Source organism: Ascaphus truei, chromosome 2, assembly GCF_040206685.1.
Source record: "Ascaphus truei isolate aAscTru1 chromosome 2, aAscTru1.hap1, whole genome shotgun sequence".
Taxonomy (NCBI): Eukaryota; Metazoa; Chordata; class Amphibia; order Anura; family Ascaphidae; genus Ascaphus; species Ascaphus truei.
The window spans coordinates 4,993,051-5,016,516 of record NC_134484.1 but is presented as its reverse complement, the minus strand read 5'-3'; the positions used below and the strand labels follow the sequence as shown (position 1 = coordinate 5,016,516).

The 23,466-nt window shown below is 55.3% G+C and overlaps 1 protein-coding gene across 1 annotated transcript in view; it reads right to left on the bottom strand.

Moving 5' to 3' along the window:
- LOC142474501 (protein scribble homolog) overlaps window positions 1-23,466 on the bottom strand; it is a 217,753-nt gene that overhangs the window by 138,890 nt on the left and 55,397 nt on the right. The window contains exons 2-3 of the mRNA XM_075580871.1: window positions 23,342-23,463; window positions 21,043-21,105 (exon numbers count right to left, since the gene is read on the bottom strand). Of these exons, the coding sequence (XP_075436986.1) occupies window positions 21,043-21,105; window positions 23,342-23,463 (185 nt within the window). The remainder of the gene's footprint in view (window positions 1-21,042; window positions 21,106-23,341; window positions 23,464-23,466) is intronic.

Sequence of the window (23,466 nt, the reverse complement as noted above, 5' to 3'; positions counted from 1 at the left end):
TGTATCAGGGCGGTGTGTGTATGGGGCAGGTATCACGCACTGCATGTGATGTAACGGTCCTGTGTAGGTGTATCAGGGCGGTGTGTGTATGGGGCAGGGATCACACACTGCATGTGATGTAACGGTCCTGTGTAGGTGTATCAGGGCACTGTATGTGTATGAGGCAGGGATCACGCACTGCATGTGATGTAACGGCCCTGTGTAGGTGTATCAGGGCGGTGTGTGTATGGGGCAGGGATCACGCACTGCATGTGATGTAACGGTCCTGTGTAGGTGTATCAGGGCACGGTGTGTATGGGGCAGGTATCACGCACTGCATGTGATGTAACGGTCCTGTGTAGGTGTATCAGGGCACGGTGTGTGTATGGGGCAGGGATCACACACTGCATGTGATGTAACGGCCCTGTGTAGGTGTATCAGGGCGGTGTGTGTATGGGGCAGGGATCACGCACTGCATGTGATGTAACGGTCCTGTGTAGGTGTATCAGGGCGGTGTGTGTATGGGGCAGGGATCACACACTGCATGTGATGTAACGGTCCTGTGTAGGTGTATCAGGGCACTGTATGTGTATGAGGCAGGGATCACGCACTGCATGTGATGTAACGGCCCTGTGTAGGTGTATCAGGGCGGTGTGTGTATGGGGCAGGTATCACGCACTGCATGTGATGTAACGGTCCTGTGTAGGTGTATCAGGGCGGTGTGTGTATGAGGCAGGTATCACGCACTGCATGTGATGTAACGGTCCTGTGTAGGTGTATCAGGGCACGGTGTGTATGGGGCAGGGATCACGCACTGCATGTGATGTAACGGCCCTGTGTAGGTGTATCAGGGCGGTGTGTGTATGGGGCAGGGATCACGCACTGCATGTGATGTAACGGCCCTGTGTAGGTGTATCAGGGCGGTGTGTGTATGGGGCAGGGATCACACACTGCATGTGATGTAACGGCCCTGTGTAGGTGTATCAGGGCGGTGTGTGTATGGGGCAGGGATCACACACTGCATGTGATGTAACGGTCCTGTGTAGGTGTATCAGGGCGGTGTGTGTATGGGGCAGGGATCACGCACTGCATGTGATGTAACGGTCCTGTGTAGGTGTATCAGGGCACGGTGTGTATGGGGCAGGGAACACGCACTGCATGTGATGTAACGGCCCTGTGTAGGTGTATCAGGGCACGGTGTGTATGGGGCAGGGATCACGCACTGCATGTGATGTAACGGTCCTGTGTAGGTGTATCAGGGCACGGTGTGTGTATGGGGCAGGGATCACGCACTGCATGTGATGTAACGGTCCTGTGTAGGTGTATCAGGGCACGGTGTGTGTATGGGGCAGGGATCACGCACTGCATGTGATGTAACGGTCCTGTGTAGGTGTATCAGGGCACGGTGTGTGTATGGGGCAGGGATCACACACTGCATGTGATGTAACGGTCCTGTGTAGGTGTATCAGGGCACGGTGTGTATGGGGCAGGGATCACACACTGCACGTGATGTAACGGCCCTGTGTAGGTGTATCAGGGCACGGTGTGTGTATGGGGCAGGGATCACACACTGCATGTGATGTAACGGTCCTGTGTAGGTGTATCAGGGCGGTGTGTGTATGGGGCAGGTATCACGCACTGCATGTGATGTAACGGTCCTGTGTAGGTGTATCAGGGCGGTGTGTGTATGGGGCAGGGATCACGCACTGCATGTGATGTAACGGCCCTGTGTAGGTGTATCAGGGCGGTGTGTGTATGGGGCAGGGATCACGCACTGCATGTGATGTAACGGCCCTGTGTAGGTGTATCAGGGCACGGTGTGTATGGGGCAGGGATCACGCACTGCATGTGATGTAACGGTCCTGTGTAGGTGTATCAGGGCACGGTATGTGTATGGGGCAGGGATCACACACTGCATGTGATGTAACGGTCCTGTGTAGGTGTATCAGGGCGGTGTGTGTATGGGGCAGGGATCACGCACTGCATGTGATGTAACGGCCCTGTGTAGGTGTATCAGGGCACGGTGTGTATGGGGCAGGGATCACGCACTGCATGTGATGTAACGGCCCTGTGTAGGTGTATCAGGGCGGTGTGTGTATGGGGCAGGTATCACACACTGCATGTGATGTAACGGTCCTGTGTAGGTGTATCAGGGCGGTGTGTGTATGGGGCAGGGATCACGCACTGCATGTGATGTAACGGTCCTGTGTAGGTGTATCAGGGCACGGTGTGTATGGGGCAGGGATCACGCACTGTATGTGATGTAACGGTCCTGTGTAGGTGTATCAGGGCAGTGTGTGTATGGGGCAGGGAACACGCACTGCATGTGATGTAACGGCCCTGTGTAGGTGTATCAGGGCGGTGTGTGTATGGGGCAGGGAACACGCACTGCATGTGATGTAACGGTCCTGTGTAGGTGTATCAGGGCACGGTGTGTATGGGGCAGGGAACACGCACTGCATGTGATGTAACGGCCCTGTGTAGGTGTATCAGGGCGGTGTGTGTATGGGGCAGGGATCACGCACTGCATGTGATGTAACGGCCCTGTGTAGGTGTATCAGGGCGGTGTGTGTATGGGGCAGGGATCACGCACTGTATGTGATGTAACGGTCCTGTGTAGGTGTATCAGGGCGGTGTGTGTATGGGGCAGGGATCACGCACTGCATGTGATGTAACGGTCCTGTGTAGGTGTATCAGGGCGGTGTGTGTATGGGGCAGGTATCACGCACTGCATGTGATGTAACGGCCCTGTGTAGGTGTATCAGGGCACTGTATGTGTATGAGGCAGGGATCACGCACTGCATGTGATGTAACGGTCCTGTGTAGGTGTATCAGGGCACGGTGTGTGTATGGGGCAGGGATCACGCACTGCATGTGATGTAACGGTCCTGTGTAGGTGTATCAGGGCGGTGTGTATGGGGCAGGGATCACGCACTGCATGTGATGTAACGGTCCTGTGTAGGTGTATCAGGGCGGTGTGTATGGGGCAGGTATCACGCACTGCATGTGATGTAACGGTCCTGTGTAGGTGTATCAGGGCGGTGTGTGTATGGGGCAGGTATCACGCACTGCATGTGATGTAACGGTCCTGTGTAGGTGTATCAGGGCACGGTGTGTGTATGGGGCAGGGATCACGCACTGCATGTGATGTAACGGTCCTGTGTAGGTGTATCAGGGCACGGTGTGTATGGGGCAGGGATCACGCACTGCATGTGATGTAAAGGTCCTGTGTAGGTGTATCAGGGCGGTGTGTGTATGGGGCAGGGATCACGCACTGCATGTGATGTAACGGTCCTGTGTAGGTGTATCAGGGCACGGTGTGTGTATGGGGCAGGGATCACGCACTGCATGTGATGTAACGGTCCTGTGTAGGTGTATCAGGGCACGGTGTGTGTATGAGGCAGGGATCACGCACTGCATGTGATGTAACGGTCCTGTGTAGGTGTATCAGGGCGGTGTGTGTATGGGGCAGGGATCACGCACTGCATGTGATGTAACGGTCCTGTGTAGGTGTATCAGGGCAGTGTGTGTATGGGGCAGGGATCACACACTGCATGTGATGTAACGGTCCTGTGTAGGTGTATCAGGGCACGGTGTGTGTATGGGGCAGGGATCACGCACTGCATGTGATGTAACGGCCCTGTGTAGGTGTATCAGGGCACGGTGTGTGTATGGGGCAGGGATCACACACTGCATGTGATGTAACGGTCCTGTGTAGGTGTATCAGGGAACGGTGTGTGTATGGGGCAGGGATCACGCACTGCATGTGATGTAACGGTCCTGTGTAGGTGTATCAGGGCGGTGTGTGTATGGGGCAGGGATCACGCACTGCATGTGATGTAACGGTCCTGTGTAGGTGTATCAGGGCGGTGTGTGTATGAGGCAGGGAACACGCACTGCATGTGATGTAACGGCCCTGTGTAGGTGTATCAGGGCGGTGTGTGTATGGTGCAGGGATCACGCACTGCATGTGATGTAACGGCCCTGTGTAGGTGTATCAGGGCGGTGTGTGTATGGGGCAGGTATCACACACTGCATGTGATGTAACGGTCCTGTGTAGGTGTATCAGGGCACGATGTGTGTATGGGGCAGGTATCACGCACTGCATGTGATGTAACAGTCCTGTGTAGGTGTATCAGGGCAGTGTGTGTATGGGGCAGGGATCACGCACTGCATGTGATGTAACGGCCCTGTGTAGGTGTATCAGGGCACGGTGTGTGTATGGGGCAGGGATCACGCACTGCATGTGATGTAACGGTCCTGTGTAGGTGTATCAGGGCGGTGTGTGTATGGGGCAGGGATCACGCACTGCATGTGATGTAACGGTCCTGTGTAGGTGTATCAGGGCGGTGTGTGTATGGGGCAGGGATCACACACTGCATGTGATGTAACGTTCCTGTGTAGGTGTATCAGGGCGGTGTGTGTATGGGGCAGGGATCACGCACTGCATGTGATGTAACGGTCCTGTGTAGGTGTATCAGGGCGGTGTGTGTATGGGGCAGGGATCACGCACTGCATGTGATGTAACGGTCCTGTGTAGGTGTATCAGGGCGGTGTGTGTATGGGGCAGGGATCACGCACTGCATGTGATGTAACGGTCCTGTGTAGGTGTATCAGGGCGGTGTGTGTATGGGGCAGGGATCACACACTGCATGTGATGTAACGGTCCTGTGTAGGTGTATCAGGGCGGTGTGTGTATGGGGCAGGGATCACGCACTGCATGTGATGTAACGGCCCTGTGTAGGTGTATCAGGGCGGTGTGTGTATGGGGCAGGGATCACGCACTGCATGTGATGTAACGGCCCTGTGTAGGTGTATCAGGGCACGGTGTGTGTATGGGGCAGGGATCACGCACTGCATGTGATGTAACGGCCCTGTGTAGGTGTATCAGGGCGGTGTGTGTATGGGGCAGGGATCACGCACTGCATGTGATGTAACGGCCCTGTGTAGGTGTATCAGGGCACGGTGTGTGTATGGGGCAGGGATCACGCACTGCATGTGATGTAACGGCCCTGTGTAGGTGTATCAGGGCACGGTGTGTGTATGGGGCAGGGATCACGCACTGCATGTGATGTAACGGTCCTGTGTAGGTGTATCAGGGCACGGTGTGTGTATGGGGCAGGGACCACGCACTGCATGTGATGTAACGGCCCTGTGTAGGTGTATCAGGGCGGTGTGTGTATGGGGCAGGGATCACGCACTGCATGTGATGTAACGGTCCTGTGTAGGTGTATCAGGGCGGTGTGTGTATGGGGCAGGGATCACGCACTGCATGTGATGTAACGGCCCTGTGTAGGTGTATCAGGGCGGTGTGTGTATGGGGCAGGGATCACGCACTGCATGTGATGTAACGGTCCTGTGTAGGTGTATCAGGGCGGTGTGTGTATGGGGCAGGGATCACGCACTGCATGTGATGTAACGGCCCTGTGTAGGTGTATCAGGGCGGTGTGTGTATGGGGCAGGGATCACGCACTGCATGTGATGTAACGGCCCTGTGTAGGTGTATCAGGGCGGTGTGTGTATGGGGCAGGGATCACACACTGCATGTGATGTAACGGTCCTGTGTAGGTGTATCAGGGCGGTGTGTGTATGGGGCAGGGATCACGCACTGCATGTGATGTAACGGTCCTGTGTAGGTGTATCAGGGCACGGTGTGTGTATGGGGCAGGGATCACGCACTGCATGTGATGTAACGGTCCTGTGTAGGTGTATCAGGGCGGTGTGTGTATGGGGCAGGGATCACGCACTGCATGTGATGTAACGGTCCTGTGTAGGTGTATCAGGGCGGTGTGTGTATGGGGCAGGGATCACACACTGCATGTGATGTAACGGTCCTGTGTAGGTGTATCAGGGCACTGTATGTGTATGAGGCAGGGATCACGCACTGCATGTGATGTAACGGCCCTGTGTAGGTGTATCAGGGCGGTGTGTGTATGGGGCAGGGATCACGCACTGCATGTGATGTAACGGTCCTGTGTAGGTGTATCAGGGCACGGTGTGTATGGGGCAGGTATCACGCACTGCATGTGATGTAACGGTCCTGTGTAGGTGTATCAGGGCACGGTGTGTGTATGGGGCAGGGATCACACACTGCATGTGATGTAACGGCCCTGTGTAGGTGTATCAGGGCGGTGTGTGTATGGGGCAGGGATCACGCACTGCATGTGATGTAACGGTCCTGTGTAGGTGTATCAGGGCGGTGTGTGTATGGGGCAGGGATCACACACTGCATGTGATGTAACGGTCCTGTGTAGGTGTATCAGGGCACTGTATGTGTATGAGGCAGGGATCACGCACTGCATGTGATGTAACGGCCCTGTGTAGGTGTATCAGGGCGGTGTGTGTATGGGGCAGGTATCACGCACTGCATGTGATGTAACGGTCCTGTGTAGGTGTATCAGGGCGGTGTGTGTATGGGGCAGGGATCACACACTGCATGTGATGTAACGGTCCTGTGTAGGTGTATCAGGGCACTGTATGTGTATGAGGCAGGGATCACGCACTGCATGTGATGTAACGGCCCTGTGTAGGTGTATCAGGGCGGTGTGTGTATGGGGCAGGGATCACGCACTGCATGTGATGTAACGGTCCTGTGTAGGTGTATCAGGGCACGGTGTGTATGGGGCAGGTATCACGCACTGCATGTGATGTAACGGTCCTGTGTAGGTGTATCAGGGCACGGTGTGTGTATGGGGCAGGGATCACACACTGCATGTGATGTAACGGCCCTGTGTAGGTGTATCAGGGCGGTGTGTGTATGGGGCAGGGATCACGCACTGCATGTGATGTAACGGTCCTGTGTAGGTGTATCAGGGCGGTGTGTGTATGGGGCAGGGATCACACACTGCATGTGATGTAACGGTCCTGTGTAGGTGTATCAGGGCACTGTATGTGTATGAGGCAGGGATCACGCACTGCATGTGATGTAACGGCCCTGTGTAGGTGTATCAGGGCGGTGTGTGTATGGGGCAGGTATCACGCACTGCATGTGATGTAACGGTCCTGTGTAGGTGTATCAGGGCGGTGTGTGTATGAGGCAGGTATCACGCACTGCATGTGATGTAACGGTCCTGTGTAGGTGTATCAGGGCACGGTGTGTATGGGGCAGGGATCACGCACTGCATGTGATGTAACGGCCCTGTGTAGGTGTATCAGGGCGGTGTGTGTATGGGGCAGGGATCACGCACTGCATGTGATGTAACGGCCCTGTGTAGGTGTATCAGGGCGGTGTGTGTATGGGGCAGGGATCACACACTGCATGTGATGTAACGGCCCTGTGTAGGTGTATCAGGGCGGTGTGTGTATGGGGCAGGGATCACACACTGCATGTGATGTAACGGTCCTGTGTAGGTGTATCAGGGCGGTGTGTGTATGGGGCAGGGATCACGCACTGCATGTGATGTAACGGTCCTGTGTAGGTGTATCAGGGCACGGTGTGTATGGGGCAGGGAACACGCACTGCATGTGATGTAACGGCCCTGTGTAGGTGTATCAGGGCACGGTGTGTATGGGGCAGGGATCACGCACTGCATGTGATGTAACGGTCCTGTGTAGGTGTATCAGGGCACGGTGTGTGTATGGGGCAGGGATCACGCACTGCATGTGATGTAACGGTCCTGTGTAGGTGTATCAGGGCACGGTGTGTGTATGGGGCAGGGATCACGCACTGCATGTGATGTAACGGTCCTGTGTAGGTGTATCAGGGCACGGTGTGTGTATGGGGCAGGGATCACACACTGCATGTGATGTAACGGTCCTGTGTAGGTGTATCAGGGCAGTGTGTGTATGGGGCAGGGATCACGCACTGCATGTGATGTAACGGTCCTGTGTAGGTGTATCAGGGCACTGTGTGTGTATGGGGCAGGGATCACGCACTGCATGTGATGTAACGGTCCTGTGTAGGTGTATCAGGGCACTGTGTGTGTATGGGGCAGGGATCACGCACTGCATGTGATGTAACGGTCCTGTGTAGGTGTATCAGGGCGGTGTGTATGGGGCAGGTATCACGCACTGCATGTGATGTAACGGTCCTGTGTAGGTGTATCAGGGCGGTGTGTGTATGGGGCAGGGATCACGCACTGCATGTGATGTAACGGTCCTGTGTAGGTGTATCAGGGCACGGTGTGTGTATGGGGCAGGGATCACGCACTGCATGTGATGTAACGGTCCTGTGTAGGTGTATCAGGGCGGTGTGTGTATGGGGCAGGGATCACGCACTGCATGTGATGTAACGGTCCTGTGTAGGTGTATCAGGGCACGGTGTGTGTATGGGGCAGGGATCACACACTGCATGTGATGTAACGGTCCTGTGTAGGTGTATCAGGGAACGGTGTGTGTATGGGGCAGGGATCACGCACTGCATGTGATGTAACGGTCCTGTGTAGGTGTATCAGGGCACGGTGTGTATGGGGCAGGGATCACACACTGCATGTGATGTAACGTTCCTGTGTAGGTGTATCAGGGCGGTGTGTGTATGGGGCAGGTATCACACACTGCATGTGATGTAACGGTCCTGTGTAGGTGTATCAGGGCACGGTGTGTATGGGGCAGGGATCACGCACTGCATGTGATGTAACGGTCCTGTGTAGGTGTATCAGGGCACTGTGTGTGTATGGGGCAGGGATCACGCACTGCATGTGATGTAACGGTCCTGTGTAGGTGTATCAGGGCGGTGTGTGTATGGGGCAGGGATCACGCACTGCATGTGATGTAACGGTCCTGTGTAGGTGTATCAGGGCGGTGTGTGTATGGGGCAGGGATCACGCACTGCATGTGATGTAACGGCCCTGTGTAGGTGTATCAGGGCACGGTGTGTATGGGGCAGGTATCACGCACTGCATGTGATGTAACGGTCCTGTGTAGGTGTATCAGGGCGGTGTGTGTAGGAGGCAGGGATCACGCACTGCATGTGATGTAACGGCCCTGTGTAGGTGTATCAGGGCGGTGTGTGTATGGGGCAGGGATCACGCACTGCATGTGATGTAACGGTCCTGTGTAGGTGTATCAGGGAACGGTGTGTGTATGGGGCAGGTATCACGCACTGCATGTGATGTAACGGTCCTGTGTAGGTGTATCAGGGCACGGTGTGTATGGGGCAGGGATCACGCACTGCATGTGATGTAACGGTCCTGTGTAGGTGTATCAGGGCGGTGTGTATGGGGCAGGGATCACACACTGCATGTGATGTAACGGTCCTGTGTAGGTGTATCAGGGCGGTGTGTGTATGGGGCAGAGATCACGCACTGCATGTGATGTAACGGTCCTGTGTAGGTGTATCAGGGCGGTGTGTGTATGGGGCAGGGATCACACACTGCATGTGATGTAACGGTCCTGTGTAGGTGTATCAGGGCACGGTGTGTGTATGGGGCAGGGATCACACACTGCATGTGATGTAACGGCCCTGTGTAGGTGTATCAGGGCACGGTGTGTGTATGGGGCAGGGATCACACACTGCATGTGATGTAACGGTCCTGTGTAGGTGTATCAGGGCGGTGTGTGTATGGGGCAGGGATCACACACTGCATGTGATGTAACGGTCCTGTGTAGGTGTATCAGGGCGGTGTGTGTATGGGGCAGGGATCACGCACTGCATGTGATGTAACGGCCCTGTGTAGGTGTATCAGGGCGGTGTGTGTATGGGGCAGGGATCACGCACTGCATGTGATGTAACGGCCCTGTGTAGGTGTATCAGGGCACGGTGTGTGTATGGGGCAGGGATCACACACTGCATGTGATGTAACGGTCCTGTGTAGGTGTATCAGGGCGGTGTGTGTATGTGCAGGGATCACACACTGCATGTGATGTAACGGTCCTGTGTAGGTGTATCAGGGCGGTGTGTGTATGGGGCAGGGATCACGCACTGCATGTGATGTAACGGCCCTGTGTAGGTGTATCAGGGCAGTGTGTGTATGGGGCAGGGATCACGCATGCATGTGATGTAACGGCCCTGTGTAGGTGTATCAGGGCAGTGTGTGTATGGGGCAGGGATCACGCACTGCATGTGATGTAACGGCCCTGTGTAGGTGTATCAGGGCACGGTGTGTGTATGGGGCAGGGATCACACACTGCATGTGATGTAACGGTCCTGTGTAGGTGTATCAGGGCGGTGTGTGTATGTGCAGGGATCACACACTGCATGTGATGTAACGGTCCTGTGTAGGTGTATCAGGGCGGTGTGTGTATGGGGCAGGGATCACACACTGCATGTGATGTAACGGCCCTGTGTAGGTGTATCAGGGCGGTGTGTATGGGGCAGGGATCACACACTGCATGTGATGTAACGGTCCTGTGTAGGTGTATCAGGGCAGTGTGTGTATGGGGCAGGGATCACGCACTGCATGTGATGTAACGGCCCTGTGTAGGTGTATCAGGGCGGTGTGTGTATGGGGCAGGGATCACGCACTGCATGTGATGTAACGGCCCTGTGTAGGTGTATCAGGGCGGTGTGTGTATGGGGCAGGGATCACGCACTGCATGTGATGTAACGGTCCTGTGTAGGTGTATCAGGGCGGTGTGTGTATGGGGCAGGGATCACGCACTGCATGTGATGTAACGGTCCTGTGTAGGTGTATCAGGGCACTGTGTGTGTATGGGGCAGGGATCACGCACTGCATGTGATGTAACGGCCCTGTGTAGGTGTATCATGGCACGGTGTGTGTATGAGGCAGGGATCACGCACTGCATGTGATGTAACGGTCCTGTGTAGGTGTATCAGGGCGGTGTGTGTATGGGGCAGGGATCACGCACTGCATGTGATGTAACGGTCCTGTGTAGGTGTATCAGGGCGGTGTGTGTATGGGGCAGGGATCACGCACTGCATGTGATGTAACGGCCCTGTGTAGGTGTATCAGGGCGGTGTGTGTATGGGGCAGGGATCACGCACTGCATGTGATGTAACGGTCCTGTGTAGGTGTATCAGGGCGGTGTGTGTATGAGGCAGGGATCACGCACTGCATGTGATGTAACGGCCCTGTGTAGGTGTATCAGGGCGGTGTGTGTATGGGGCAGGGATCACGCACTGCATGTGATGTAACGGCCCTGTGTAGGTGTATCAGGGCGGTGTGTGTATGGGGCAGGGATCACACACTGCATGTGATGTAACGGTCCTGTGTAGGTGTATCAGGGCGGTGTGTGTATGGGGCAGGGATCACGCACTGCATGTGATGTAACGGTCCTGTGTAGGTGTATCAGGGCACGGTGTGTATGGGGCAGGGATCACGCACTGCATGTGATGTAACGGTCCTGTGTAGGTGTATCAGGGCGGTGTGTGTATGGGGCAGGGATCACGCACTGCATGTGATGTAACGGTCCTGTGTAGGTGTATCAGGGCACGGTGTGTATGGGGCAGGGATCACGCACTGCATGTGATGTAACGGCCCTGTGTAGGTGTATCAGGGCGGTGTGTGTATGGGGCAGGGATCACACACTGCATGTGATGTAACGGTCCTGTGTAGGTGTATCAGGGCGGTGTGTGTATGGGGCAGGGATCACGCACTGCATGTGATGTAACGGTCCTGTGTAGGTGTATCAGGGCGGTGTGTGTATGGGGCAGGGATCACGCACTGCATGTGATGTAACGGCCCTGTGTAGGTGTATCAGGGCGGTGTGTGTATGGGGCAGGGATCACGCACTGCATGTGATGTAACGGCCCTGTGTAGGTGTATCAGGGCACGGTGTGTGTATGGGGCAGGGATCACGCACTGCATGTGATGTAACGGTCCTGTGTAGGTGTATCAGGGCGGTGTGTGTATGGGGCAGGGATCACGCACTGCATGTGATGTAACGGTCCTGTGTAGGTGTATCAGGGCACGGTGTGTATGGGGCAGGTATCACGCACTGCATGTGATGTAACGGTCCTGTGTAGGTGTATCAGGGCAGTGTGTGTATGGGGCAGGGATCACGCACTGCATGTGATGTAACGGTCCTGTGTAGGTATATCAGGGCGGTGTGTGTATGGGGCAGGGATCACACACTGCATGTGATGTAACGGTCCTGTGTAGGTGTATCAGGGCACGGTGTGTATGGGGCAGGGATCACGCACTGCATGTGATGTAACGGTCCTGTGTAGGTGTATCAGGGCGGTGTGTGAATGGGGCAGGGATCACGCACTGCATGTGATGTAACGGTCCTGTGTAGGTGTATCAGGGCACGGTGTGTGTATGGGGCAGGGATCACGCACTGCATGTGATGTAACGGTCCTGTGTAGGTGTATCAGGGCGGTGTGTGTATGGGGCAGGGATCACGCACTGCATGTGATGTAACGGTCCTGTGTAGGTGTATCAGGGCACGATGTGTATGGGGCAGGGATCACGCACTGCATGTGATGTAACGGCCCTGTGTAGGTGTATCAGGGCGTTGTGTGTATGGGGCAGGGATCACGCACTGCATGTAATGTAACGGTCCTGTGTAGGTGTATCAGGGCGGTGTGTGTATGGGGCAGGGATCACACACTGTATGTGATGTAACAGTCCTGTGTAGGTGTATCAGGGCGGTGTGTGTATGGGGCAGGGATCACGCACTGCATGTGATGTAACGGTCCTGTGTAGGTGTATCAGGGCGGTGTGTGTATGGGGCAGGGATCACGCACTGCATGTGATGTAACGGCCCTGTGTAGGTGTATCAGGGCGGTGTGTGTATGGGGCAGGGATCACACACTGCATGTGATGTAACGGTCCTGTGTAGGTGTATCAGGGCGGTGTGTATGGGGCAGGGATCACGCACTGCATGTGATGTAACGGCCCTGTGTAGGTGTATCAGGGCGGTGTGTGTATGGGGCAGGTATCACGCACTGCATGTGATGTAACGGCCCTGTGTAGGTGTATCAGGGCGGTGTGTGTATGGGGCAGGTATCACACACTGCATGTGATGTAACGGTCCTGTGTAGGTGTATCAGGGCGGTGTGTGTATGGGGCAGGGAACACGCACTGCATGTGATGTAACGGTCCTGTGTAGGTGTATCAGGGCGGTGTGTGTATGGGGCAGGGAACACGCACTGCATGTGATGTAACGGTCCTGTGTAGGTGTATCAGGGCACGGTGTGTGTATGGGGCAGGGATCACGCACTGCATGTGATGTAACGGTCCTGTGTAGGTGTATCAGGGCGGTGTGTGTATGGGGCAGGGATCACGCACTGCATGTGATGTAACGGTCCTGTGTAAGTGTATCAGGGCACGGTGTGTATGGGGCAGGGATCACGCACTGCATGTGATGTAACGGCCCTGTGTAGGTGTATCAGGGCGGTGTGTGTATGGGGCAGGGATCACGCACTGCATGTGATGTAACGGTCCTGTGTAGGTGTATCAGGGCGGTGTGTGTATGGGGCAGGGATCACGCACTGCATGTGATGTAACGGCCCTGTGTAGGTGTATCAGGGCAGTGTGTATGGGGCAGGTATCACGCACTGCATGTGATGTAACGGTCCTGTGTAGGTGTATCAGGTCACGGTGTGTGTATGGGGCAGGGATCACGCACTGCATGTGATGTAACGGTCCTGTGTAGGTGTATCAGGGCAGTGTGTATGGGGCAGGTATCACGCACTGCATGTGATGTAACGGCCCTGTGTAGGTGTATCAGGGCGGTGTGTGTATGGGGCAGGGATCACGCACTGCATGTGATGTAACGGTCCTGTGTAGGTGTATCAGGGCGGTGTGTGAATGGGGCAGGGATCACGCACTGCATGTGATGTAACGGTCCTGTGTAGGTGTATCAGGGCACGGTGTGTGTATGGGGCAGGGATCACGCACTGCATGTGATGTAACGGTCCTGTGTAGGTGTATCAGGGCGGTGTGTGTATGGGGCAGGGATCACGCACTGCATGTGATGTAACGGTCCTGTGTAGGTGTATCAGGGCACGGTGTGTATGGGGCAGGGATCACGCACTGCATGTGATGTAACGGCCCTGTGTAGGTGTATCAGGGCGGTGTGTGTATGGGGCAGGGATCACGCACTGCATGTGATGTAACGGTCCTGTGTAGGTGTATCAGGGCGGTGTGTGTATGGGGCAGGGATCACGCACTGCATGTGATGTAACGGCCCTGTGTAGGTGTATCAGGGCAGTGTGTATGGGGCAGGTATCACGCACTGCATGTGATGTAACGGTCCTGTGTAGGTGTATCAGGGCGGTGTGTGTATGGGGCAGGGATCACGCACTGCATGTGATGTAACGGTCCTGTGTAGGTGTATCAGGGCGGTGTGTGTATGGGGCAGGGATCACACACTGCATGTGATGTAACGGCCCTGTGTAGGTGTATCAGGGCGGTGTGTGTATGGGGCAGGTATCACGCACTGCATGTGATGTAACGGTCCTGTGTAGGTGTATCAGGGCGGTGTGTGTATGGGGCAGGGATCACGCACTGCATGTGATGTAACGGTCCTGTGTAGGTGTATCAGGGCGGTGTGTGTATGGGGCAGGGATCACACACTGTATGTGATGTAACGGTCCTGTGTAGGTGTATCAGGGCGGTGTGTGTATGGGGCAGGGATCACGCACTGCATGTGATGTAACGGTCCTGTGTAGGTGTATCAGGGCGGTGTGTGTATGGGGCAGGGATCACGCACTGCATGTGATGTAACGGTCCTGTGTAGGTGTATCAGGGCACGATGTGTATGGGGCAGGGATCACGCACTGCATGTGATGTAACGGCCCTGTGTAGGTGTATCAGGGCGGTGTGTGTATGGGGCAGGGATCACGCACTGCATGTGATGTAACGGTCCTGTGTAGGTGTATCAGGGCGGTGTGTGTATGGGGCAGGGATCACGCACTGCATGTGATGTAACGGTCCTGTGTAGGTGTATCAGGGCGGTGTGTATGGGGCAGGGATCACACACTGCATGTGATGTAACGGTCCTGTGTAGGTGTATCAGGGCACGGTGTGTATGGGGCAGGTATCACGCACTGCATGTGATGTAACGGTCCTGTGTAGGTGTATCAGGGCAGTGTGTGTATGGGGCAGGGATCACGCACTGCATGTGATGTAACGGTCCTGTGTAGGTGTATCAGGGCGGTGTGTGTATGGGGCAGGGATCACACACTGCATGTGATGTAACGGTCCTGTGTAGGTGTATCAGGGCACGGTGTGTATGGGGCAGGGATCACGCACTGCATGTGATGTAACGGTCCTGTGTAGGTGTATCAGGGCGGTGTGTGTATGGGGCAGGGATCACGCACTGCATGTGATGTAACGGCCCTGTGTAGGTGTATCAGGGCGGTGTGTGTATGGGGCAGGGATCACGCACTGCATGTGATGTAACGGTCCTGTGTAGGTGTATCAGGGCGGTGTGTGTATGGGGCAGGGATCACGCACTGCATGTGATGTAACGGTCCTGTGTAGGTGTATCAGGGCACGGTGTGTGTATGGGGCAGGGATCACGCACTGCATGTGATGTAACGGTCCTGTGTAGGTGTATCAGGGCGGTGTGTGTATGGGGCAGGGATCACGCACTGCATGTGATGTAACGGTCCTGTGTAGGTGTATCAGGGCACGATGTGTATGGGGCAGGGATCACGCACTGCATGTGATGTAACGGCCCTGTGTAGGTGTATCAGGGCGGTGTGTGTATGGGGCAGGGATCACGCACTGCATGTAATGTAACGGTCCTGTGTAGGTGTATCAGGGCGGTGTGTGTATGGGGCAGGGATCACACACTGTATGTGATGTAACAGTCCTGTGTAGGTGTATCAGGGCGGTGTGTGTATGGGGCAGGGATCACGCACTGCATGTGATGTAACGGTCCTGTGTAGGTGTATCAGGGCACGGTGTGTGTATGGGGCAGGGATCACACACTGCATGTGATGTAACGGTCCTGTGTAGGTGTATCAGGGCGGTGTGTATGGGGCAGGGATCACGCACTGCATGTGATGTAACGGTCCTGTGTAGGTGTATCAGGGCGGTGTGTGTATGGGGCAGGGATCACGCACTGCATGTGATGTAACGGCCCTGTGTAGGTGTATCAGGGCGGTGTGTGTATGGGGCAGGGATCACGCACTGCATGTGATGTAACGGTCCTGTGTAGGTGTATCAGGGCGGTGTGTGTATGGGGCAGGGATCACGCACTGCATGTGATGTAACGGTCCTGTGTAGGTGTATCAGGGCACGGTGTGTGTATGGGGCAGGGATCACGCACTGCATGTGATGTAACGGTCCTGTGTAGGTGTATCAGGGCGGTGTGTGTATGGGGCAGGGATCACGCACTGCATGTGATGTAACGGTCCTGTGTAGGTGTATCAGGGCACGATGTGTATGGGGCAGGGATCACGCACTGCATGTGATGTAACGGCCCTGTGTAGGTGTATCAGGGCGGTGTGTGTATGGGGCAGGGATCACGCACTGCATGTAATGTAACGGTCCTGTGTAGGTGTATCAGGGCGGTGTGTGTATGGGGCAGGGATCACACACTGTATGTGATGTAACAGTCCTGTGTAGGTGTATCAGGGCGGTGTGTGTATGGGGCAGGGATCACGCACTGCATGTGATGTAACGGTCCTGTGTAGGTGTATCAGGGCACGGTGTGTGTATGGGGCAGGGATCACACACTGCATGTGATGTAACGGTCCTGTGTAGGTGTATCAGGGCGGTGTGTATGGGGCAGGGATCACGCACTGCATGTGATGTAACGGCCCTGTGTAGGTGTATCAGGGCGGTGTGTATGGGGCAGGTATCACGCACTGCATGTGATGTAACGGCCCTGTGTAGGTGTATCAGGGCGGTGTGTGTATGGGGCAGGTATCACACACTGCATGTGATGTAACGGTCCTGTGTAGGTGTATCAGGGCGGTGTGTGTATGGGGCAGGGAACACGCACTGCATGTGATGTAACGGTCCTGTGTAGGTGTATCAGGGCACGGTGTGTGTATGGGGCAGGGATCACGCACTGCATGTGATGTAACGGTCCTGTGTAGGTGTATCAGGGCGGTGTGTATGGGGCAGGGATCACGCACTGCATGTGATGTAACGGCCCTGTGTAGGTGTATCAGGGCGGTGTGTGTATGGGGCAGGTATCACGCACTGCATGTGATGTAACGGTCCTGTGTAGGTGTATCAGGGCGGTGTGTGTATGGGGCAGGGATCACGCACTGCATGTGATGTAACGGTCCTGTGTAGGTGTATCAGGGCACGGTGTGTATGGGGCAGGGATCACGCACTGCATGTGATGTAACGGCCCTGTGTAGGTGTATCAGGGCGGTGTGTGTATGGGGCAGGGATCACACACTGCATGTGATGTAACGGTCCTGTGTAGGTGTATCAGGGCGGTGTGTGTATGGGGCAGGTATCACGCACTGCATGTGATGTAACGGTCCTGTGTAGGTGTATCAGGTCACGGTGTGTGTATGGGGCAGGGATCACGCACTGCATGTGATGTAACGGTCCTGTGTAGGTGTATCAGGGCGGTGTGTGTATGGGGCAGGGATCACACACTGCATGTGATGTAACGGTCCTGTGTAGGTGTATCAGGGCACGGTGTGTATGGGGCAGGGATCACGCACTGCATGTGATGTAACGGCCCTGTGTAGGTGTATCAGGGCGGTGTGTGTATGGGGCAGGGATCACACACTGCATGTGATGTAACGGCCCTGTGTAGGTGTATCAGGGCACGGTGTGTATGGGGCAGGGATCACGCACTGCATGTGATGTAACGGCCCTGTGTAGGTGTATCAGGGCGGTGTGTGTATGGGGCAGGGATCACGCACTGCATGTAATGTAACGGTCCTGTGTAGGTGTATCAGGGCGGTGTGTGTATGGGGCAGGGATCACACACTGTATGTGATGTAACAGTCCTGTGTAGGTGTATCAGGGCGGTGTGTGTATGGGGCAGGGATCACGCACTGCATGTGATGTAACGGCCCTGTGTAGGTGTATCAGGGCACGGTGTGTGTATGGGGCAGGGATCACGCACTGCATGTGATGTAACGGTCCTGTGTAGGTGTATCAGGGCACGGTGTGTATGGGGCAGGGATCACACACTGCATGTGATGTAACGGTCCTGTGTAGGTGTATCAGGGCAGTGTGTGTATGGGGCAGGGATCACACACTGCATGTGATGTAACGGTCCTGTGTAGGTGTATCAGGGCGGTGTGTGTATGGGGCAGGGATCACGCACTGCATGTGATGTAACGGTCCTGTGTAGGTGTATCAGGGCGGTGTGTGTATGGGGCAGGTATCACGCACTGCATGTGATGTAACGGCCCTGTGTAGGTGTATCAGGGCGGTGTGTGTATGGGGCAGGTATCACGCACTGCATGTGATGTAACGGTCCTGTGTAGGTGTATCAGGGCACGATGTGTGTATGGGGCAGGGAACACGCACTGCATGTGATGTAACGGTCCTGTGTAGGTGTATCAGGGCGGTGTGTGTATGGGGCAGGGATCACGCACTGCATGTGATGTAACGGTCCTGTGTAGGTGTATCAGGGCAGTGTGTGTATGGGGCAGGGATCACACACTGCACGTGATGTAACGGTCCTTTGTAGGTGTATCAGGGCGGTGTGTGTATGGGGCAGGTATCACGCACTGCATGTGATGTAACGGTCCTGTGTAGGTGTATCAGGGCACGGTGTGTGTATGGGGCAGGGATCACGCACTGCATGTGATGTAACGGTCCTGTGTAGGTGTATCAGGGCGGTGTGTGTATGGGGCAGGGATCACGCACTGCATGTGATGTAACGGTCCTGTGTAGGTGTATCAGGGCGGTGTGTGTATGGGGCAGGTATCACGCACTGCATGTGATGTAACGGTCCTGTGTAGGTGTATCAGGGCGGTGTGTGTATGGGGCAGGGATCACGCACTGCATGTGATGTAACGGCCCTGTGTAGGTGTATCAGGGCAGTGTGTGTATGGGGCAGGGATCACGCACTGCATGTGATGTAACGGTCCTGTGTAGGTGTATCAGGGCGGTGTGTGTATGGGGCAGGGATCACGCACTGCATGTGATGTAACGGTCCTGTGTAGGTGTATCAGGGCGGTGTGTGTATGGGGCAGGGATCACACACTGCATGTGATGTAACGGTCCTGTGTAGGTGTATCAGGGCGGTGTGTGTATGGGGCAGGGATCACGCACTGCATGTGATGTAACGGTCCTGTGTAGGTGTATCAGGGCACGGTGTGTGTATGGGGCAGGGATCACGCACTGCATGTGATGTAACGGTCCTGTGTAGGTGTATCAGGGCGGTGTGTGTATGAGGCAGGGATCACACACTGCATGTGATGTAACGGTCCTGTGTAGGTGTATCAGGGCACTGTGTGTGTATGGGGCAGGGATCACGCACTGCATGTGATGTAACGGTCCTGTGTAGGTGTATCAGGGCACGGTGTGTGTATGGGGCAGGGATCACGCACTGCATGTGATGTAACGGTCCTGTGTAGGTGTATCAGGGCGGTGTGTGTATGGGGCAGGTATCACGCACTGCATGTGATGTAACGGTCCTGTGTAGGTGTATCAGGGCACGGTGTGTGTATGGGGCAGGGATCACGCACTGCATGTGATGTAACGGTCCTGTGTAGGTGTATCAGGGCGGTGTGTGTATGGGGCAGGGATCACGCACTGCATGTGATGTAACGGTCCTGTGTAGGTGTATCAGGGCACGGTGTGTGTATGGGGCAGGGATCACGCACTGCATGTGATGTAACGGTCCTGTGTAGGTGTATCAGGGCGGTGTGTGTATGGGGCAGGTATCACGCACTGTATGTGATGTAACGGCCCTGTGTAGGTGTATCAGGGCGGTGTGTGTATGGGGCAGGGATCACACACTGCATGTGATGTAACGGTCCTGTGTAGGTGTATCAGGGCACGGTGTGTGTATGGGGCAGGTATCACGCACTGCATGTGATGTAACGGTCCTGTGTAGGTGTATCAGGGCACGGTGTGTGTATGGGGCAGGTATCACGCACTGCATGTGATGTAACGGTCCTGTGTAGGTGTATCAGGGCAGTGTGTGTATGGGGCAGGGATCACGCACTGCATGTGATGTAACGGTCCTGTGTAGGTGTATCAGGGCGGTGTGTGTATGGGGCAGGGATCACGCACTGCATGTGATGTAACGGCCCTGTGTAGGTGTATCAGGGCGGTGTGTGTATGGGGCAGGGAGCACGCACTGCATGTGATGTAACGGTCCTGTGTAGGTGTATCAGGGCGGTGTGTATGGGGCAGGGATCACGCACTGCATGTGATGTAACGGCCCTGTGTAGGTGTATCAGAGCACGGTGTGTTTGGGGCAGGGATCACACACTGCATGTGATGTAACGGTCCTGTGTAGGTGTATCAGGGCGGTGTGTGTATGGGGCAGGGATCACGCACTGCATGTGATGTAACGGTCCTGTGTAGGTGTATCAGGGCGGTGTGTGTATGGGGCAGGGATCACGCACTGCATGTGATGTAACGGTCCTGTGTAGGTGTATCAGGGCGGTGTGTGTAAGGGGCAGCGATCACGCACTGCATGTGATGTAACGGTCCTGTGTAGGTGTATCAGGGCACGGTGTGTGTATGGGGCAGGGATCACGCACTGCATGTGATGTAACGGTCCTGTGTAGGTGTATCAGGGCACGGTGTGTGTATGGGGCAGGGAACACGCACTGCATGTGATGTAACGGTCCTGTGTAGGTGTATCAGGGCACGGTGTGTATGAGGGAGCACAGGTGGCACAATCAGTGGCTCAGTCACTGACAGACACCTGTGCTGAAGCAGGGAGATCAGTAAAGCTGACCAGTTGGAGGCCCTGGGGTTGGCCACACCTGTATTTGGGGAAGGAGGTTACAAAATGGAGCCAACTGTACAAACAAAAAAATGTTTTTTTTTTAAAATAATCTACATCAATGTGTATTTCTCCTCTCCTCTTCTCCCGGTGGAATTGTGCTGGCGTGTCAGGTTAGGACCATGGCCGGGCCATGGCACACGGTGTACAACCCCCTCCCTATCCTGCCGAGAGCGCGCGAGAGGGAAGGACAGGCAGACGTGGGAAAGAGAACCAGACACCCAGCTGAGAGCGCGGAGTTTGCAAGCAGGAGTCGGACTGATTTTCCGCGGTGATTGCAGGGAAGGGGAGCAGAGAGAGGCAGGATTCGGGGTTACACACCTCTTCCTCCTCTATTCGAGCAGGCTCAATCAGAAGATTATTCACTTGATCAAACGACACACCCTGTTAGAAGTGAAATCCGGCAGAGAGAGAGAGGGGGGGGGGAGAGGCGGAAGTGAAGGGGGAGAGGGGGAGAGAGGGGGAGAGAAAGAGAGAGAGGGAGAGACAGGCATGCGGATTAGTAGAGCCAAAAAAAAACAAAATAAAATAAAAAAATACCCAACACCGTGACCCACCTTTGAAGACTCGTCCTCAGTGCCCGCGGGTAAGAGCGGGTAGGATAGGGGGCATGGGAAAAATACAGCAACATACAAGGCTCCTGAGCATAACCCCACCGGCAGCAGAACAATGCAAAGTGTCCCCCCCTTTAGCGATGGAAAGGTTCAAGCAGCAGTCCCGGTTAACAACAAAGAGAGAAAGCACTCGGCAATTTAACACGGGTCATTTTGTATAGTTGCTCCACGGGGTGCGTTTAATAGCGCGTCGCTCCTTCCACGGTACAGGCCGCCATTGTTAAGGGGAAGTGGCTGAGGACAGAACGCCGTCGCGCTCCCGAAGCGGAAGAGATCCGGGCTCGGGAAACGGCAGCAACGGGGAAGAGAAGAAGCCTGGTGGATTTCCCAATGACGTGCGCCATCCGGAGGAAATGACGGGGCGGCGGCCATTCGTTCAACAGAATCCATATTTGCGAGGACAGCGCAAGGGTTTACTGCTGGGCCCAGAAGACCGGCGGCTCGGTGGGGGCTTCAGGTCGGTACCGGTTCCTGACGGGATTAACAGGTGACCTCCGATCGGCTGGGAGAATTGGGCGCCAGTAGCTGGACCGCTCTCCTCTCCAACACACCTCCAAAATCTTCTCACCGGGAGCGTGATACCCTACCTGCCAACGCCACCGTGTGTCTACAACGGTGTTACTGCGTGCGCTGTGCTACGGATCATGTTGGTGGCATATTAGGGGCAGCTGTTGACGAGGGTAACATATACTGGTAACAGTGTGAGTACATGCAGTGCTACTGCTGAATACTACATTACTCATGAGGTACCCCCCTGTGGGTGGAGGCCTAGGTCAGTGACCGGAGCTCTGAATCCCAGTGTCGGCTCCGTGTGACCTCGGGTCACAGACACTTATATATATCTCCCTGGGCCTCGGTACCCAAAACTAGAGTGCACGCTCTTCGGGGTAGAGACTCTCCATGCCGGCAAAATTCTGTGTGTAGTGCTGTGTGCACTGCGAGCGGCACAACACCATGTTATCAGCACTAGTCATACGGAGGATCCCGAGAATACTTCTAGTGACGATACAGAGGAAATATCCGTGGGGTTTGGGAGAATCTGCAGGACATGGTGTTCTTCAACATCTCTCCAGCACAACAACATCCACAGCACCTGTCTAACACAGAGGGCCACCCAGAACCGGGCCACCCAGAACAGGCCATCCTGAACCGGGCCACCCAGAACCGGGCCACCCAGAACCGGGCCACCCAGAACAGGCCATCCTGAACCGGGCCACCCAGAACCGGGGCTCCTCCGCCCTGCCCCCCGGCCGCCTCCCTGGGCACTTCGCTTTCCTTTTGGATCAGAGCCAATACAAAGTTAAACATTGTTCCAACGTTTCGTTTTCTTTACTGGCACCTCCAAGGGTGTTACCCCGGGCTCAGACGTGGAGGGATTGGGAATTAAAAAAGGTGGGGGGAGAGTTTTTTTTTTTTTTTTAATGGGTTAAATCTTGGAGATTCATTGGGAGAGAAGGCTGCAGATCCCACGGTCGCAGATCCCACGGTCGCAGATCCCACGGTCGCAGCGATGATCTTGCCCTTTGCGGTCGCTGCTCTGTGACTTGTGTAACTTAGAGGTGACGGGTTCTGTGTGCTGCTCGCCACTTGCAGAGAGGGCCGGGTAACAACAACCGCTCTACCCAGAGCGTGCGTCATGGCGCCGTTTGGCAACTCGTGCCTTTAGCCGCGAACGTAGGTGAAGGGTCATTGGGAAATCCACCAGGTTTCTTATTTTTAGATTGTCGTTGCCGTTTCCCGAGCCCTGATCTCGGCGGCGTCCTTTCCTCCGCACTGTAGCTTTCCTCTAACAATGGCGGCATTGGGCGCTCCTACTATTGGCTGCTGCAAGGATAGAGGGTGTTCCTACCATTGACCGGAAGGGGTTGCAAGAGCTTGGCTAATGGAAGGGTGGAGGGGATTTCCTACCATTGGTTGGTGAAGGGATGGTGGCAGCTTGTCAACTGGCCATGGGCTAGTGCCATTGGCTGGTGCCATTGGCCGTGGTAAACGGGTTTGACTCGTACCTTGACATTCTGCTGGGAGTTGAACCTCTCCTCTCTGGCCTCCTCTGACTCCCACTCCCTGTCCAGTTCTTCCCCCTCCTCCTGGTCTTCGTCGGCTTGCTGCGAGTGCCTGGCGAAGCCCCCTC